The following is a 21,576-nucleotide window of genomic DNA, read 5'->3' as shown; positions in this document are numbered from 1 at the left end:
AAATGTCAAAACGTTTCGTTTCTTTTCGAGCATCGTTTTTCTGTAAACTCCTTTGTATTATAACTGCCAGAATATGTGCTTCTTTCATTAACGTTTTGTTGCACTTTCGAAACTTCCCTGTGTATCACCCCTATTTGTAACAATCAACCCTATTTGTAACAAATTTAATTTTCAAAAAAACTTTGCCGTATATGTTGAAATATTAATAAAATATGCATATTTGTATGTTTGAGGGCAATTTTCTTTTTTTTTCTGGTCAAAACTCATTTTCCGAAACTGCTTTTGTTACAAATTGGTTGATTGTTACAAATAGGGGTGACAAGTGTCAACCCTATTGTAACAATCAACCCTATTTGTAACAAAACCTAAATTTCAAAGAAACTTGGCCGTATTTGATGAAATCTTGATGAAATATACATATTAGTATGTTCGGGGGCAATTTTCTTGGTTTTCCTTGTTGAAACTCATTTTTCCGAAAATGCTCGTGAGATAAATTTCGTTGTGCAGGTTCCTAGGGATAAGAGCCTACTCGTAAGATATAATCAAGTCGTGCAGATACATGCCAAAGGTTTGTTTTGGGGCAATTTTCACCATTTTCGGTCAAAAATGTTAAAAATCTTGTTTTCTGACCGAAATCATACTAAACCTATATGGGGTTAACTTTTGTTACAAATTGGGTTGATTGTTACAAATAGGGTTGACGTGTCAACCCTATTTGTAACAATCAACCCTATTTGTAACAAAATTTAACCAACTTGAAACTAACCTAATTTTCTACAAAACTTGGCCGTATTTGATGAAATCTTGATGAAATGTACATATTAGTATGTTTTGGGCAATTTTTATTTTTTCCTTGTCGAAACTCATTTTTTCCGAAAATGCTCGTTAGATTAACTTTCGTTGTGCAGGTTGCCTAGTATAAGAGGCCTACTCGTAAGATATAATCGAGTTGTGCAGATAGGTTTGTTTCGGGGCAATTTTCACCAATTTCGGTCAAAAATGTTAAAAATCTTGTTTTCTGACCGAAATCATACTAAACCTATATTGGGTTAACTTTTGTTACAAATTGGGTTGATTGTTACAAATAGGGTTGACCTGTCAACCCTATTTGTAACAATCAACCCTATTTGTAACAATCAAGCCTATTTGTAACAAAAATTAACCAACTTGAAACAAAACCTAATTTTCAAAAAAAACTTGGCCGTATTTGATGAAATCTTGATGACATATACATATTAGTATGATTTGGGGCAATTTTTATTTTTTCCTTGTCGAAATCATTTTTTTTCCGAAAATGCTCGTTAGATTAACTTTCGTTGTGCAGGTTGCCTAGTATAAGAGGCCTACTCGTAAGATATAATCGAGTTGTGCAGATACATGCCAAAGGTTTGTTTCGGGGCAATTTTCACCATTTTCGGTCAAAAATGTTAAAAATCTTGTTTTCTGACCGAAATCATACTAAACCTATATGGGGTTAACTTTTGTTACAAATTGGGTTGATTGTTACAAATAGGGTTGACGTGTCAACCCTATTTGTAACAATCAACCCTATTTGTAACAATCAACCCTATTTGTAACAAAATTTAATAATTTTGTATAAAAACCTAATTTTCAAAAAACTTGGCCATATTGACGAAATCGTGATGAAATATGCGTATTTAGGTCTATATTTTGGGAAATATGTCGTTTTTCAAAGAAATATGTTTTCTAAAATTGCGAGGTGCTTTGTTTTGAAATTTGGTATACAGGTTTCTGGAGATAATTCCTTCAAGACGTATTGAATTGTGCTGATCTATCCACGACTCTTTTTTGGCAATTTCGCCATTTTTGCTAAAAAACAGGTCAAAAATCTTCTCCTTAGAATCTACTCGTCCTATTGCTTTGACATTTTGTATTAAGGTTCCTTGTGGTGACGTTTTACCTAATTTTCAGATAATTCATCACAGATACGGCGTTGGCATTTGTTCGGATTCATTTGAACCCTCAATGCCGCTGCTTTAATTTATACACTTGTTGTTTATTGTAGGCTCTTGTTGGTTGTTTCGGCAAAAGGGTTTTTATTGCTTCCCACTTATCAAGTTCTTCCAAATATTTTGACGGGCTTTCTTTTTTATCCTTTGTTTTGATATGTGTTGAGCCTAAATGTTGTTGTGAAGATCAAGTCATTTTATGTTGTGAATGTTTGTTTGTTTGTTTTTTCTATTTACGTTTTAAGTATGGTTTCTGTTTGGTTTATGTTGCCGTGCATTCTCTGTCTATTAATTTGCTTGTGAAGAATGCTACATTTTTTCTTGAAATCGATTGGGTATTGCATGTAGGCGAGTATCTAAGAATTTTGCCTTTGATGGGTACCTTAAAGGTTGGTTTTGGTTGATCCTCTGAGCAGGCATTGGAACGTTCCAGTTGGTTTTGCATTTGTTTTAATATCAAGAATGATTTCTTAGTTTTGCTTTTAGCCCTGAAATATTTCAACGTCGGAAAATGTTGTTTTTTTAGGTATTTCTCAACTGTAAATTCAAATGTTGAATGCATTTCCAGTGTCAGTAGTGTCATGAAGTCTACAACCATTTTAATATTCAAATTGAATATTCGTCAGTTTGTATAACCTGCTGAAGGGAGATTTTCACTGACAATTAACTAGGAGACAGAGATACAAGGGTAATTTCCCACTCGATGTTGCTGCCGAGCGCTGATGGATAAGTAACCCTATGACCTTTGATGAAGGGATGAGTCAAGTGCATGGCATATTTCGTATCATAAACCTCAAGAGGTAGACTATCATAAACGATGTTATTATCTGCATCGGCCGCACCACTTCTTAGATTCGGAGATTTTCATTCTGAATACTCTTCAGAATCACGTTTCATCTCTACTTTTTATGTTCATAGGGATCACGATAACATTCAATAACATTATGATTACTAAGATCGAGAAGTATCTGTCCCTCGAATTCTAAAACAATGCACTTGATTATATTTTTATGATATTCTGAACTACTCGGTTATTTGGGTGACCGATACTATAAGGTCAAATACCAGATCGAAGGTATCTGGAACATAAACGACTCCACTCTCTAACTTTGGACACCGTATGTGTAGTGTCTCACCTATCTGTGCCTGGCTTGGGTTATGAGTAACTACATGATGGGTCCTTTCTGCCTTAATTCCATATGGTTTTCGGCTGCTGAAGCTTGATAAAATTATCGATTTTACGGCATTGTCATTGCTGTACGGCATTATTAGTGGAGTAATACAGAGAAAAATACGACTGAAGGAGGAAAAAAATATAGAACTCGAGGGCGACGTTATTGAAAGTTTTTAAAATTTAAAGTTTGATGATGATTTAAGTTACTATGAAGCATCCTTTACAGAGGCCGACCAAAGTCTCGGTGGCCTGCAGATGGATAGGATAGGCAAAAGAAATAAGTTGTCCTGTTCCGATAACCCGACCTACCCTATTTTTTAGACTGCGACCCTAAACTTTTTAGCAACGTAAACACGAAAGAATCAAAAAGACAGAAAACCCCCGTAAAATCACGTGTTCGTCACCTGAGCTGATATTTTTGATTTTTGCTTGGGACGTCGACGTCTTTTATGTAATTAGTCCTTTAATATGTATGATACGCTTTTTCTGGAAATGTTGTGGTAAGTGTTAGATCGCCCTGAACCCCTGAAAAGTGCATATTTAGAAAAAAATATTGGGGAAAAGAAAACCAGCCGACCTAACTGCCCTATTTTGAAACCATGTTATTGGAAGAGCAAAATTTATGTTTTAAGTGTTACAAATAGCGTTAACTTTTGATACAAATAGGGTTAGTATGACTTCTGTCAGAAAAGAAGATTTGTTTTGCATTTTAGACCAAAATTAATGACTGATGCCCCCCACCAAACTTTTGGCATGTATCTGAAAAACATGATTACCTCTTAGATGGAGGCCTTTTATCCCTAGAAACCTGCACGCCGAAATTTTATCTAATGAGTAGTTTAAGAAAAAATGAGTTTCGACAAGGAAAAAAAAAGAAAATTGTCCCCAAACATACTAATATGTATATTTCATCAAGATTTTATCAAATACGGCCAAGTTTTTTTGAAAATTAGGTTTCGTTTCAAGTTGGTTAAATTTTGTTACAAATAGGGTTGTTGTTACAAATAGGGTTGATTGTTACAAATAGGGTTGACACGTCACCCCTATTTGTAAATCAACCCAATTTGTAACAAAAGTTAACCCCATATAGGTTTAGTATGATTTCGGTCAGAAAATAAGATTTTTAACATTTTCGACCGAAATTGGGGGAAAATTGAGCCGAAACAAATCTATCTGCACAACTCGATTATATCTTACGAGTAGGCCTCTTATACTAGGCAACCTGCACAACGAAAGTTAATCTAACGAGCATTTTCGGAAAAAATGAGTTTCGACAAGGAAAAAATAAAAATTGCCCAAAACATACTAATATGTACATTTCATCAAGATTTCATCAAATACGGCCAAGTTTTGTAGAAAATTAGGTTTAGTTTCAAGTTGGTTAAATTTTGTTACAAATAGGGTTGATTGTTACAAATAGGGTTGACACGTCAACCCTATTTGTAACAATCAACCCATTTGTAACAAAAGTTAACCCCATATAGGTTTACTATGATTTCGGTCAGAAAACAAGATTTTTAACATTTTTGACCGAAAATGGTGAAAATTGCCCCAAAACAAACCTTTGGCATGTATCTGCACGACTTGATTATATCTTACGAGTAGGGCTCTTATCCCTAGGAACCGGCACAACGAAATTTAATCTCACGAGCATTTTCGGAAAAATGAGTTTCAACAAGGAAAACAAAGAAATTGCCCCCGAACATACTAATATGTATATTTCATCAAGATTTCATCAAATACGGCCAAGTTCTTTGAAATTTAGGTTTGTTACAAATAGGGTTGATTGTTACAAATAGGTTGACACATGTCACCCCTATTTGTAACAATCAACCCAATTTGTAACAAAAGCAGTTTCGGAAAAATGAGTTTTGACCAGAAAAAAAAAGAAAATTGCCCTCAAACATACAAATATGCATATTTTATTAATATTTCAACATATACGGCAAAGTTTTTTTGAAAATTAAATTTTGTTACAAATAGGGTTGATTGTTACAAATAGGGGTAATACACCCTGCATGAACGTGTTGCACGTTTGGTTTAATATGGATGTATCACACCGCAAGTCATCTCTAGGTATGTGACCATGTATATTTTGCGATAAATTCGGAGGTGAAACCTCAAAATGTCTTCCATATGTATGTTGGTTCTACAGCTGTCCGCCATTTTGATTGATCCCCATACCAATAGTAACAACCGAAAGAAAGATGGCGCAGATCAAACTTGTAAAACTAGGCTGAGCTAAAACAATTCGCAAACTTACAGAAATTGTTGTAACGAAGTGCAAATTTACCAACAAATAAGAGTGAAAGCATGTGCCGAACCTTTCCTTTCACGCCTGGTCTCCGTTGTTGATCTGCTAATAGATAATATTGTCAACCAATTGACGTAACTTATGCAGGTGATGCTTTATGCAATTATGCAACTTTCATCTTTTGTATTTCTGATGGATGGAGACGCGCTAATGCGACTCGTACGCGCTTATCACCAAGACTAAGCTTTCCTCCAAAATTTATCCTGTAATTAACAGCTTGATATGTTTAAAGAATAATTGAAGAATAATTGAAGAAGGTGTTATATTTTCTTACAATAAAGTAAAACATGTATGATTATGATATATGTAAGAAAGCGTTATTGTGAAGAATTTGTTATATTATAAACATGGCATGGGAAAGTTGCAACCAACATGACTTTTATTCTAGAGCTATATTTCAGGCACTTTAATGTTTAATGCCAGTTCCCAGCAAAGTTCATCGGCATTTCTTTTGACTATCTATATCCTTTACTACGTTGTGCTGACGGCATTAGCAATATCAGATTTTTATACCAAACAAATAACGTTTGCGTTTTTGCCGAAAAATCTCTTTTGCCCAAAAGCCAATCAAAAGGATCTTACAATTCCTAAAGACACGTATTTAGGAATGAAATTTGCCTAAAATGTCTGAGTACATGTTATATTCGGGCATTTAAAATAAAGATCATCCGAAACTATGTGCTTTTCCAGAAACATCTGTGGATCGACCAATAACAGGCACGGTCATTAAATTCTCATTAAGGAGAAACTTTATTTCGACTAACGATAAAGATATGGTTTCGTCGCTTTTAATTAAGCAATAGCCCCCCCGCTGCAGGCGGGTGTACAGGATATTTTGGTACAGTTCGCGACATGTAGCACGAGCCGATAGGCAAGTGCTATATTGCTATAATATTATATCAACTTGTGTGTCTCTGTCGTCTTATCGGGGTTTTCTACCTTAAGCCGGAAATGCAAAAATTTGACGTCTGAGAGATGGAACGTCGGAATTCAACCTCAGAGGCCGAACATTTTATAAGTTCGGATTACATTGACAATAAACGCACACAGTATATAACGACAGCACACGCAGACGACAAAAAGTGACAGTGCAAGTATGGCAAAGTGCCAAAAGTACAGTGAGGCATTTCTAAAACGAGGATGAGAAAGTCTACACCTATGTTTACAAAATACTAATTATCAAATTAACCATTGTTTATTTTATTTATTTATTACCCCATAAATTCCCTTGCCCTCCCCTTTATTGGTTTCCGCATTAAGCCTCTATGCTGGTTAAAGGGCCCGTTTTAGGACTGCTAAAACAGTATTTTAGCACCGATGGAATGAGCTCTCATCCAATCAGAATAGTGCATGGTAGCATGGTATAATATAGTACGCATTTTACGATAAACCCGCAGTTATCTTTCAAGTATATCAGTTGCAGCCTCCACCCAATGCGTCACAGTGATAATACATGATTAGCATACAATTGTTTTGTCAAATGGTTCTACCTCCGCACCTACAGCCAAAGATTTTGTATGCTTTCAGATGGTTAATACATTCTTTTCCGTAGCAATGCGTTTATATGTAGTGTTTGCGTTAGCGTTTCTCTTTCTGGGAGCCAAAGGTAAGTTGTAACATATTCATATTTTTCCTTCTCTCAAAAAGTGCCAAGAAACTTCAAATTCAGTCAATCAAAGCAAAATTATCTGTAACCCGCAACAATCAATAAGCAATGTTATTCTCGGAGGCGCGGTCGAGTTGGTATACATTTTATCCCTCGGCAAATAAATGAGTCTGTTCATAATATTTGGTTTTCGAATAGCACATGGTAAGGAAATCCAACGTCACGGAGTATTAGATGAGAAAGCCTTTCTTCCGTATGTTTTCAGTACACAGTACACACAACCGATTTTTCGATTCAAAGCGCAATACACGGTTGTGTTCGTAGGTCTTAATCAAATCTTGAATGTAGGCTGGAGCGTGGCCATTGAGGGTTTTGTTAGTCATTCGAAGAATTTTGTAGTCAAGCTTGTATTGAAATGGTAGCTGGTGAAGGTGTCTGAAGATTGGATGTATATGGTCTGACTTTGCACCGTGAAACAGTTCTAGCTGCTGTATTTTTTAAGGAGATAACTTCTGTAACTTCGAAGTCCGTATACTAACGAATTACAGTAGTCTAGTTTAGAAGACAACTATTTTCTGAAAGGTTTTCTGTATCTCCTGGTGTATCCGATTTGACGTGGATGACAATGAAATAACTTACAGGTAGATTTAATCTGCTGATGAAACGTGGTCGATATCAAAAAAATATCGAATGTTACTGGCTGTTTCAAAAGTTGAAATAGTGTTTGCGCAGATTGTAATACTGTCAACAGCGTCTGGAGATAAGTTAAACTTTGATCCAATAAAGATAACCTCTGTGTTGGCGACATTTAGTCGTAGCTTGTCAAGTGTATTCATTGTTGGAGGTCGGAGATACATGTTTCGACTGAACTGACTGCCGATGATGAATCTTGGTGAGAAAAGGATAGGTAGTCTGCAGCTGACTGTTGTCTGTACATTGATGGAAATGTAAATAGTTCGGTTTACGGAGAGGAGAGATAACACGATTGGAACAAATTTTGGATAATTGGATGGTGAAGTAATGTCGGTTTAATCTGTAAATGTAAGCTCATCTGCCTTTCTTTATAAGTTATACACTTGTTTTTGTGAGTAAATTGTAATATTGCAAGATTCAGCTATAGGGCACCTAACACTTTTGAGAAATTTGAAAAATATGAAGATCCAATTATCCCAAATTAGTTCCAATCGTGTTAGATGTACATTATGAACAGTAGTGGGCCGAGCACTGAACCTCCTGGTACACTGCAATGAAGATGGGCAAGTTTACTGTTAACACAATCTGTGGACATAGACAGGTAACTATCAGTGAGATATGATTAAAACCATTGAATTGCAACATCTGTAGTTCCAAGACATGAAAGTCGATTTAGAAGCAGGTTGTAGTCGATTGTGTCAAAAGCAGCTGATAAATCAAGAAGATGAGTATTACGTAGTTACCAGAATCAAGAGACGGATAGATATCCGATAATATGAACTTGAGCAGAGCAGTCTCACTGTTGTGCAGTATTGTTAAACTTTCTGTAGCTAGATGGCTGTGATTCCACTAGCGCGTTGGGTGTTATGCAGGTCTTGATTTGAGCAGAGATAACCTATTCCATGACCTGAGAAAGATATGGCGATTTTGACATTTGACGATAATGTTTTAGATTGTCACTGTCAAGCGAAGAATTCTTGGGTAATGGTGAGATAACAGCTTGCTTATAAAATGTAGGTGCTTTACTAGACGGAAGTGAGAGATATACGGTTGAAGTTATGTAGGGGAGTAAATATCTAGGCATTTCTTCAACAAGGCTGTGGGAATGGGGTCAAGGTAAATTGTTTCGGAAGGTGACTGCATGATTAAAGATTTAAGTGCTTCAGCACTGGTAAGCTTGAAGAACAAGGAATTGATGTACCGAGGATATCTAGGTCTATAAACACTGAATCAACATTGGTAGAGTCCAGGCTTATCTCTTTAAGCTATTGTGTCCGGCTATATATGACGGAAACCTTATTGAACAACCTGCCATAGGAAGATACAATATGCAGTTCGTTAGGGTTTGAGTTAAAGTTCCAGTGGATACAGCGTTTGATATATTTATTCATTTGTTTATTTAGAACTTCAACACATATATGATACAGTCTAAAACTATCATACATCCGCACTAACAGCAAGATTATAGTAAAACATATAAAATGTCATTAGGCCTACAGGAAAAGAAAGCTAGTTAAAGCAAATGGCACTCAAGGTAGTATGCGCCTCGAAAGTGAAAGATTTAAAATTTTGCTCAAACTTTCCTTAAGGAATCATTCAACAGTTCTCTTTCAAAATCAAGAATAAAAATTGGGGGTCACCGTGCAAATTTTGGTACTAGAGACACAAATAACTCAAGATTTACCGATATTTGAAATTCAAAATGGCCGCCATCCCTGTGTTAACTCTATGGAGAAAAATAAAAATTTTCGAACTGCGAAAAAACTAAGCCGGTGAAAAGTTTTCTTACACCAATAGCTTGAAAATGAACCCCAACAAGTGGTATATCAGAAGAGAATTGTAAAAGTTTGGGAGTCCGAATGTCTGTCCCCGAGGTGCGTTCTACCTTAACCAGGAAAAAAACATATAATCAAAAACCAAATGCTTTTAGCTTTCTTCTCAAACTAAAAGCAAAAGTATTAAAAATTGGCAAACGTCGATAAAATCTATTACGTTGCCTATACTAAAAAGTGAATTGCTGGTAAATTTAAATCTACCGCGAGGTTAATGAAATGAATTATCCGATATTTATGTTCTATTTGTAGCCTATCGTCGTATTGTTTCCTTGTCTGCTTCTACTTGTTGTTCGACTTGTCAGCACTGTAGGTTTGTCCTGTCCAATGCACTTGTTGACAACTTGATTCTAGTACAGCTTAGAATTCACTTATCATCAAAAACACAGCACATTTGTTGGTTGTGCATGGTAAATGCTTTTGCTGACATGCCGACGTGCAAATTCTCAAACAAATATTATAAAAATATCATCAAAGTTACAGCTATTATACCTTGATTAAAGGTTTAGGGTAGATGATAACATAAATCGGTAAAAATATCAGACGTAACAACTATTTTCCCTTTAACGTATTGTGTATGGTATGATCGACATCTAAAATTGGCATCACCACTAAAAGCCAGGGTTAGCTATAGAAGGGCACCATCTGAGGGAGATCGGTGTACAGGGCCGTCACAATTGAGACAACGAAGACACATGTGCACTGCATTTTGAATGCATATTGATCAAAAGTAGTGAGAAAATATCTTTGAAGGACAATTGTCCTGAGAGGTGTGTTGTGCGAGCATAAGAGTGGAACACGTCTCACTCTACAAAATGACAATCACAAAATGAGGTACAAATGAGGTAATGTTCCTTGCACAAACTTTGAAACAAATCGGAAAAATTATTCCAGGTATATGTTCCAGTAACAGCTCTCGAAATGAGAACATTGTACAAATGGCCGCCAGGTGGCCGTATTTGATTGTATCATGGGATAAATTGGTGTGCTTACGTTGAACTATGTCCTTGAGTATATGTTCCTTTATTTTCAGACGTTGGTAACGTGGTTGCATATTAGCTTTCAGGCACTCAAAATGAATTCTTTTCTCTAATGATAAGCTCCCGAACTTTTAAAAAACGTGAATTGCATACAATAGTAAAGGAAATATAGCTCCATATGATATCAGTTTGAGCACACGATAAATCAAGAAGACGTTCCTAATATCCTTTTTAGTTTCTTAATGTCAGTGAAGAGAAAATGTTATACTAATAAAGAGAAAACGTTAAAGAATAAAAAATGTTCCAAGAGCGGTGGAACTTTTAAACATACCACAAAGTTTCTTCAACACGCGGGCTCAAACCTGAACAAAAGTCGAATGGATGTTTATACACAATGTCTGAGATTTACTATAGTAAGAAGTGGTTGACTTATCCACTGTTTGCGTTTCTGTCCCTCGATCTCGCAATTGAAGGATATTTTGCTTTTACAACTTTTCCTTTCATACTGATTGTAAGACGCCACTAAAAGATGTGGCGTATGGGAGAATTCCCATTGCTAAAGTACAAAACACGGTTCTGCATAAACGGCATGTCTTTTTGTAGTGCATACCTGTTGAGATTAAAGTTTATATGACGCAAACAACTGAATACCTTATATAATGGCTCGACAATCAGAGTTAACATAGCTTATTGCATATTGTCACTTGGATTTCACTAACCTGAGCTTAACTGTTACCTTGTCCCCAGATTTCGTGCTGGCTAAGATGGAAAACAATGAGTACGGCTACCCTGGAAATCCTCTGCCTTTACATCATAACATACCAGAAAAACTGGAGGCGATGCTCATGAACCATGATGTGCCAAATACAGCTCTAATGGCCATGATGTCTGAGAGGGTGCCAATTTCGACGGGTCGCGCAATAGCCAGTCGTTACATCATTCAGGTTAGGCAAAAACTTTTCTCTCACATCATGTGAGATCAGAAGAAAGAATAAAGACTTCAGTGTTGACTTTTGTGCATACTTTTAAAGAGTCTGTCCTGCACATCCATTAGGGTGATACTTTTCTCTCCGGTTAAATGAAGATGCTCTACTCAGCAGGTGCCTTTGTTGTTATTTTTTTCCAAATCATTACCATCCTTTTCAAGACGTTCAGTATTTAGAAGAGTTAAAGTTTAGAATGCATATTATCTCTGAGTTACGTCATTTGATCGATTGTCAATGGCAGATTTGAATTTTAAATCAGTGGCAGATATATAGTCCTTTTAGACTTTGCGTGATTTTATGCCTTAAACCTTATTCACCATTATGGTTTCAATAGAGTAATGTCACGTTTTGCCTCATTTTTCACTCCCTGTCATGTTTTCTAATCCAAAGTATTTTCATAACTTAATCCTTTCCATTAAGGTTGTAAGCGCCTGGAAATTGAAACGACTTAAACTTTTGAGCAAAGTTTCTTTAGATAAACTTTCAACCAGACTCTTACTAAGTCAAGAATGAAAAATAGAGATCACGTTAGACTTGGTTCAAGTCTGTGGTTTATGAATGTTTGACGGGGTGAGTGCGATGATTTGTGTTGTTTTCATGTAAAACGCGTGAGTGGGGTGAACGTGATGAGTGAGGTGAACGATATAAAGGGGAGTTTCTCCCGGAATCACATACTTGGATATCTTGCCCTACCTTTCGAACCCCTAAGGAATGTGCATAAAACGCACATGGCGTTATTGATAAAATGTCGAGTGCGATAACTCCCATCAAAGTCAGCACGACCTTAGCTCTGCGTACGGTGCTGTGTTCCCCGTGGGAGACCGTACAACGCCTATAAAACACAGCATCGTTCGAAGGGCTAAGCACGAACCCCGAAAACGAAATTGAACCAGCATTCCTCTACGCAGGGCATATCAACTTTCTGATAGCTGATGTATACGACTTTTAGTTTCCTTCCGTTCAACTTTGAGGCTTGCTCCTTCTTTAGAGCAATATGTGGGGAGATTTTAATCAGTACAATTTTGCCCAAAGCGATGGAAATCAGAACAATGATTTACCGCTGCGAGTTGGTGCACAGACGTACACATATTTTACCAGAATATAATTCTCGACAACTTTTCTCAAGTAATATATCATGATTTGCGATGCTCAACCGATCAGTTTTAGAATGCGGTCGATATGCTAACTTTATACCATATTTGCTAAGCGTGTAACGTACTCGATGTCGAAGTGGATGCTTTCTCCTTATCGGCCAGAATAACCGGGGAGGGCTGTCAATCATTTTGTATTTGCTTTACGTCACTGTTTACAGAGTCCGTCTCGCCGCCATTACTGTGCAAGGAGTCCAAGTCGGTGAAGCCGGCAGAAACCAAAACAAATAACGCAACATTTGAAGGTATTCGAAATTCAAAATGGCTTAATCCTTCTGTTAACCTCAGGGAACACACATTTCTTGATTGCCGAAAAGCCTTAGAGGATGAAACTTTTTCTCAGTGCAAGACCTTTAAAATGAGCCCCAAAAAAGAGGTAGATCAGAAAAGAATTGTAAAGTTTGAGAGTCCAAACATCTGTCCCCGAGGCGCATTCTACCTTGATGTTCTCAAATAACAATTGTAAACTTGTATTAGGAATATGTTAGATTTGAAGTGATGTTTCACTTTCATGTAGTTTTTATAACCAGACATGGACACATTTATTTCTACATATGATCATCTAACTCTTTGGGTTTTTATTAGAGAATTTATTATTTACCAAAGCAATGTGAACTTGTTCTTTTTTTTATAAAGGCAAATAATCATGTCCCACCTTCGTTACTGTAAAGCATTGTAGGAATGACCCTTTGATTATTTTTTGTGCTCGGAAAAGTGTCCTGGCCATTATTGCTCTTCAAAGCAAAGAGATAATGACAGTTTGTGTTTACAAAATGCTTATAATTTTACTTGCATGTCTGACAATAAACGACCCCATTGCATAGAGAGAGGTTTCACATTTAGCCATGAAATAGATACTCATCGTGTACACAATAAAAGAAAAGCTTGAAGTATTAACTTTTCCCGCAAATGATGTCTGTGTATGCTTATTATCTTTCTAGAGAGACAGAAAAGAACGCTGATGTTAAATAAGATGCATAAAAAAACTTTAAATGGGTTTTTAAAATCAAAATTTTATTGATGTTTTTAAATTATAAAATAAATATTAAAACATTTTTTGAAAGCAGATCTCTTACATATTTTCAGCATGGCTTTGGTGGTAATCTGTTATCTGCCATCCGAGGATTACGAAACCGCGAAGATTTGATACTAAATTTGTTGATGTTACATCAAACGACAAATACCTTGCAGAGTACAATAATGGACGGACTTAAGAAAGAGCAAGACGATCGAATCTACACATTTATGGTTGACTCTCTTTGCAACTGTTCTTTGTATTATGCGTAAGTATTCTTTTACAAATACTTCGCAGTTACGTACACAAATTTAATTTCTGGCGTTCGCATGCTTTGTTGATAGCATATTCAAGAATCATGACGCACAATGGAACAATTGACACGGGGAGTGTAAATGCAAGAGGCGACCTTGCTCATTAACCTCGAAAATATTTATTTGGGGTGGCATTTTTAGCAGGGTAGGAGATTTTCTATCCTTGAATAGCATTGATATGTGGATCATACTCAGGGGTCGTTCTTTGCACCGAATGAATCAATTTAAAACTTTTGTGCCAATTAATACGAATTTATTCAATGATTTTTCAAATTATATTCAAGGGAATAACTTATGAATGGGACCCTCCTTCCATGCATGGATGGATGCATTAAATATTATTTTATTTTACTTTAAAACGCAGCGATGAACTTGATGGTAACATGAAAGGTATTTGGCCTGACGTCATCAATGCAGGTATGGAAGCAGATAATCTATTGTGTTCTATATACTTATTATCCGTTCTCTTGAATCTATCTATCTATCTATCTATCTATCTATCTATCTATCTATCTATCTATCTATCTATCTACGTGTGAATTTGTATTCTTTGACAATTATTACAGAGCTGCTTTTGAATTGTTAATTTCTGGACCATTTTCACTGTAACTCTCGTTTGAATAGTCGGAGAAGTTTGCATTGTTTAAGAATTACTCAAATCACTCGAATGAAATCTTCTTGATAAGTATGTGGTCGACGCACCCTCTCACCCAATACTGAGGTAATGCTTGCCGGAATTATTTTATTTTATACACACACACATACATACATACATCAAACCAACCTACCTACCTACAACACGATTGGAACTAATTTGGGATAATTGGATGGTGAAGTAATGCCGATTAAATCTACAAAGTTTTTAAATTCATGTAATCTCATCTGCTTTTCTTTTTACATTACTCACTTGTTTTTATGAGTAATTTGCAATATTGTAACAATCAGCTATACAACACATAACAATTTTAAGAAATTTGGAAAATATGAAAATCCAATTATCCCAAATTAGTTCCAATCGTGTTCTACCTACCTACCTTTTTTATTTTTTTGTAATAATTTTTTATTTCGGGAGAAATAAGTTTAAGCAGCGATCAAAATAAAAGGACGCTGATACATTTACGAAGCAATAAATACAGGTTCATAAATAAATGCTAAATCATAGCATCACAGTTTCAGAAGATACTTTCCAAAGTTACAGATATCATTAACATTATGCTTCAAAATTGTCCCACTTCAGTAAAGCTTTCTCAATACAATTATTTCTTTTGGAAATATACATTTCAACTCTCTTCGTGATTCGCACATTTTTTTCACAATATTAGAGCCTCTTTTTAACCATTACAGTTGTAAATAGTCTTCTTAGTGACAAGAATTAGGTGATTCAACAGTGAGTTAAAAGATGTATCTCCTAAGAGAATTTGTTTGGTCGATAGAGTAGGAGGTGCATCAAGTGCAGAGCCCCATAGGAAAAGAAAGGTTCCCCATAAAATTTGCACAAATTATCATTCTACAAATAAATGAAGGATGGTCTCGTCAACTTTTTGACAAAAAGTACACAAGCTACTTTTAACTCTGGGGGCATTCATACGAAACAAAATACGGTTTGTATACAGGATATTATGATTTAACTTCCACTGGAACTGTTGTAATTTTGTTTCCATTGTAACTTTAAATGGCAGTGCAAAGATACGGCCCCACTCATCCTTATCTACAGTTAAAATATGTGAATAAATACAAAAATACTCTTTTGGGGAATATAAAACATGTTGTGAAAGTTTTCTAATGGTCTTTAGAGCACATTTTGTCAATGGCATAATTTTGCTGCAAATTACTACACTGAGAGGCAATTCTGGCCTACCTACCTACCTACCTACCTACCTACCTACCTACCTACCTACCTACCTACCTACCTACATACCTACATACACACATGCATACATACGTATTAGTTATTTGATATACAGTTTCTATTTTAACGAAAGGTAGGTTTTAGAAACGAATACCCGAAACATAGCCATCATGATATACAGACAGCTTGTATTTCGTCTTATCAAAACATAAATGCATTAAATATGATTATCTATCTTTAACATAAATAGTTTGCAGGGAAGCTTCTAAAAAGTGCGTCCTTCAGAATTCCCCATATCACACTTGCCACGCTGATCGTGACGGAGCAGAATATGAAGCTGTGGGCGTAGGTAAAAAGCAGTTTCTGTTTGCAAACTACATCACAACATAATGTCCTCATAAAAACTAAAATACTCGTTTAGAAATTTTCTGAGTATTCTGTATTCATGAATCATATCCCTTATCATATCCCTTATCATATTCCTTATTATTCGTTAATATATTTATATTTTATCCATCCATCCACCCATCCGTCCATCCATTTGTCCATCCATCCATTCATCCATCCATCCATCCATCCATCCATCCATCCATCCATGGATGGATGGATGGATGGATGGATGGATGGATGGATGGATGAATCCATCCATCCATCCATCCATCCATCCATATCCATCCATCCATCCATCCATCCATCTATGTAATCAGCAGCCGAAGTACTCATTGAATTATATTCCTTTTAGACCTATTGAATAATGTTCTAAGCTCACTGCATTTACTTCGACACACAGGATAGGAAACAATTCTGAAATAAACATAGAAAAATGAAGAATAAAAAGTGACCAATGGATATTTTTCTCCCTTTTCTATTTGCTTTCTTAAAATAAATATTTTGTTATAACTATACATTATTATACACCTACTGCCGTAACCTATGGGAGTTTGACCGTCCAATAACTTTCCGTATTTTGTATAGTACGCGGAGTCCCGAATACGAGAGACGCGCGACGCGCAATTTTCAGGGGTTTGTAGCAATTTTATTTCAACAATCGCGCGCGTTACACTCATATCGCGCGTGCCGCATCCTTCAAAATTTACCATAGAATTAGTTTATACGGACGATTAATGGAGGGAGGTGTATAATAATAGGGTTATACACAAAATACGGCCCTGTATGGACTCGGGCTCAGTGAGTGACGTATTGGACTCGCCTTCGGCTCGTCCAATACGTCACTCACTGAGCCCTCGTCCATACAGGGCCGTATTTTGTGAATAACCCTATATTATAAGAAAAGCCTATGTTTAAAACAGTCTTTTACAATTATCGCTAATTAATATGACATAAAATTCTTTGCCATTCTAACTTTTCTATATGTCCTGCTATATGCTGTCTCTTTCCGTTTTCAGGTTTACTTTCGAGACAATTCGACGGTTGTCCAGTACAAAACACCATTGAGGCAGCAAGGGCATTTGCGTATGGGGAACGTGTACTTGATTACAATGCATCTGCACGTTTCTTCATCCGTACCGGAAACCCCGGGAATTTTAACCCGAATGCCCTGGAAGGAAAAAGAATAGGTAATCCTTTTAAAAATAAGTGTCAGATAAATATGGTGGCTGATAAATATTTACAGGCTGGGAACGAGATCTCATTTTACAATCCTAAACGTACACAAAGTTAGAAATAACCACAAACGACAGCACGGCTATCTGCAAAAAGATCATTGGAAATATGAATGTTATCAATTATAAACAACTAGAACAGTCAACAAGAGCAATAAGGTCGAAAAGAAGAATGACTTTGTTTTACTATGCAATTCGGTTATTGTTGACAGGTAAAGGATGATGTACCTTTACTATTTTTATTTTTAATCCTGTGAGAGAGAGTATTTATTCTCTTATACCATCATCTTATTGAATTGTAATACCATGTATACCGGCCTATACACTGCATTCTATGACATTTAATATAAAGATATGTGAACACTTCTATTGTCGAATGTCGGTAGAAGTTAGTTTTCATGTCGATTTCAGTACCTTTACTTGTTGTGAAAGTACCGGGGCTGACGATTTAATATTACTGAACATAGAACTTCCCTTAAAAATACTTGAAAAATATAAAAATTACATCCCGGAAATTTTTGGTTTAATTTAAACTGTAGTGACAATAATCTGTGAAAAGTTCAACTTTTGAAAGGTGTACAGCAAGCGTTTTTGCCTTTTTCTGCTGAAATACCTTTGCATGTAATTCTGTTGCCGAGATCTTTAGGTTTCCAGTGGATGGTCGGTGCGGCCGTAAAAAAACAAATAGCATAGAAGAAGAACACTCCCTATAATATAACTAACGCATCCTGTTTTAGAAGCTTTTCTGCCAATTTTGAAACAATGATCTTTATTTTGCGTATGGTAGGATTTCAAATTTGCAACCAAGAATGTTCAGATTGGAAACCCTTCTCGTGATGACATATTTCGTTTTACCTTCATCTAGGTGTTATCAAAGGCTGGTATAGTAACCGTCAATGTCTAATTCAAAGCGGTAAAGAGGGTACAGAGACAGTGACATCAGAACAAATCCGTGTCTTTGAAAACAGGTTAGGTTTCCTTGAGAGTATCGAAAAAAATCAGGTATGTTGTTCGCCAAGTATGTTTTCAAAGAGGTAAAATTTTCCACGAAATTCGGATAGGAACGACTTGTAGTGGTCGAAATACATAATAAAAATTCGCAAGAACGGTCAGAACGGTAACACGTTCGGACAACAAGAACGCCTGAGTTTGTTCACAAGCAAAGAAGATGCAGTAGTATCCCGTATTAAACATCTTGAACTGTTAAAGCTGATGAAAGAGAAAAGAAAAATACATATTGGACAGGTGGCAAAGTGTAGATCAATTATCAAATGTCCATAAATGCACAGATATTGTTAATTTTATGTTTTATATTGGAAAAAAATGTTCATAGTTCTCTCATAGACTACCATGTAAAGTGAATCAACATTTCGGTAAAATACCAAAATCCAATTTCTTGCAAAAAAATCCACTTGTAACCACCCTAGCTCAATCAAATACATTGATATCAGTAATCAAGAGTACATGAATACACAGATACAGCTAGTTTTGTACTGGAATAATATATTCATAGTTTCCTCAATACATAAAAACAAAAGGAACGCCGCCTCGTTCTCTATGTCCTATTGTCTATGGAAAAAGTATTAAGACTTTATATATTGACCAAAGTTGATGTTAACGGAAGGAAAGCACTAAAATATATCAAATATATAAGGTATTAACAGTAAATCTGCGTTTTGAAAGTCCGAAACATAACTAGCAATGTAGCTCATCTAACATTCCAGGTCCCTCTATTCCTTTAAACGGAAAATTACAGGACCGTGGGTGCACAATAAGGAGATTACTGATGACGCAGCGATTTGCATACACTGGGCGGGAGGTTTTAAATTGTCATAGCATTTCTTTGACCGTATGATAAATTTGAATAATCATGATGTGCACTTTAGTGACGTATGCAGAGAGGGGTCAAATGATCGTACAGGGAACACACTTTGAAACATGCATTCTCCGACAAAAAAAAACGGAACATTTTTTCAGTTTAATGTTGACTCAAGTGTAGTCGCTATGTATTCACAGTCATCATATGCAAGATTCGATGACAATGAACGCCTGAAACATGGCAAAATAATGGGATTCTGGGACCAAAGAGGGCACGTCCGATCAGTAGCGTGGCTTTTTTACATTTGCATCGATTTACGATAATCCGGCTTTTATAGGGGAAGTTCCTGTCATAAGTTTGGAGTTCCTGTTCGGCCATATGTTCTTTTGACAGAATACATGAATATTGAAATCTGTCTCTATAGTTACTGAAAAATGCAAAAGCTTTACTGATACAAAAACAATCCCCAGACGAGATTTTCTCGATGTCACATCAACCAGCTGCTCAACTCAGCGATTTCGGAATTTCCTGCCAAATATTTCTTCTTTACCTATGTTTTGAAGAACAATGATCTTGTATCCACCTTTGTGCTTGATTTCGCTTCTTTGAATTTGCCCTGCTAGATTGATGCTGCCTTTAGTCTTGTGTGGCCAATACATAGTGTTGATTATGAACACGCGGAAATGCTTGGTGGGACACCGGCCTTCCTGGAACCCATAGGTGACATCTTCAGCTGTAGTGATGGTGTGTTCATGGGCGCCCGTAAAGACAACACTATGCTTAAATGGTTTGATGCGACCCTTAGGAAAATGAAAGAGAATGGGAAGTTTGCCAAAGTCTGCATGGATGCACAAATAAAGCATGGTGAGGTTTAGCAAATTAATTTTTCAATAAGGGGTTTCATTTGATACCTGGCATGTACTAAAATTGTATTATGGCAATTGCTGTACATTATATTACCATGCCCTGTCCATCGCATTTTAAATGGTCGAGCTTAACCACGTGACTGACCACAAATACACAGTAATGTTTGTTCTACATGCCCGTAAATATGAATAACAATGTTAACATCGTAACTGTAAAAGTTAAAACGTAAATTGTGATTTCAACGAACAAGATCATAACCAATCACAAAACAAAATGAAGCGCTCGTGGGCCAAGTTTAGACTTTTTTCCAAAACAGTTTCCCGATTTGCCAAATTTTTACAGCGCGCGTGACAATGCGTCACATATTGCACAAGTTCTGAGGCCAAGTTTTCTTTCCCGTGGGAAATTTTTGTAAATCTTACGGTTTTTCTTGGGTTCGTTGATAATATAATGGAAATAACAGACTCCGCCCTTCGGTACGGGTGAGAGGAAAACCTAAAAGGTAAATTTTGGTTTCCTACTATACTCATCCTTGTCCATAAATAAACTCCAATGGTCAGAGCGTCGCCCATTATTTCTATAGTAATACACTTTTCTTTATCATATTTGCATATTTTAGGTGATAAAGGTCGGGTCGACTGTGCCTTATAAACGATGCCAGAAGACGGAAACAGTTTTGGAGTAGATCATTATTAATCTACATTGTATCTGACATACTCAATTTAGAGAATAAAAAATATCATTGTATACTCCTGCATGGATACAGCACATTAGACATGTTGGATTGTTATTCTCCTAGCAGCCTGGTATTGAATAATGTTAACTAACTTCATGAATTACACACGTAATAACAGAGGACCTGGTGGATATACTGCCTATGCCCAAAGATTAGTTTAAGAGTTATCCTAAAAGAGGACATCGAATGTAACTCCTTTGTGCCACTAGTTATACAACAAATGGCACAACCTGTAAAATCATAACTGATACTGCAATACAAAGCAAAATAGATGTACCACACAAGGGCTTTTGAACAGCTTAATTGCTTAACAAAAATGAGATTATGTCCGGCCTATGAACAACAAAGTAAAAATTTGATTTCAGCTATGTGATACAGGCATGTCCAGAAGACGAACGGTGGTCATCGATATCACACGATAAAACACTAGGTTTGTGTTTGGAAGTTGAGAGGTCACATACACGTCACTGTAGTGACGTGCTTCACTGAGCCTCGACCAACAGTTTTACGCTAGAAAAATGGCGGTTTTCGGGTAGTCATGTCGGGTAATTAAAGCTAGAAAAAAGTCATATTTTGGTGAATTTTGAGCGGATTTCTGGTCGTGGTGAGTCCCTGTGCTGCGGCATTTTGTAATACTGACGTGTTTTG

The 21,576-nt window shown here is 36.3% G+C and overlaps 1 protein-coding gene across 1 annotated transcript; it reads left to right on the top strand.

Annotated features, from left to right (window-relative positions):
* Positions 1 to 6,900: 6,900 nt before the first annotated feature.
* LOC139119722 (uncharacterized) lies at positions 6,901 to 20,965 on the top strand. The gene is made up of 9 exons (XM_070683590.1): positions 6,901 to 7,064; positions 11,317 to 11,513; positions 13,793 to 13,989; positions 14,400 to 14,452; positions 16,135 to 16,233; positions 17,291 to 17,461; positions 18,372 to 18,508; positions 19,949 to 20,189; positions 20,812 to 20,965. Exons 1-9 carry the CDS (start codon positions 6,986 to 6,988, stop codon positions 20,841 to 20,843), a joined length of 1,206 nt encoding a protein of 401 aa, XP_070539691.1. The 5' UTR covers positions 6,901 to 6,985; the 3' UTR covers positions 20,844 to 20,965.
* The last annotated feature ends 611 nt before the right edge of the window (positions 20,966 to 21,576 follow it).

This window comes from Ptychodera flava, chromosome 20 (genome assembly GCF_041260155.1).
Source record: "Ptychodera flava strain L36383 chromosome 20, AS_Pfla_20210202, whole genome shotgun sequence".
In the NCBI taxonomy this organism is placed as follows: Eukaryota; Metazoa; Hemichordata; class Enteropneusta; family Ptychoderidae; genus Ptychodera; species Ptychodera flava.
This window is presented reverse-complemented; position numbering and strand designations above follow the sequence as displayed.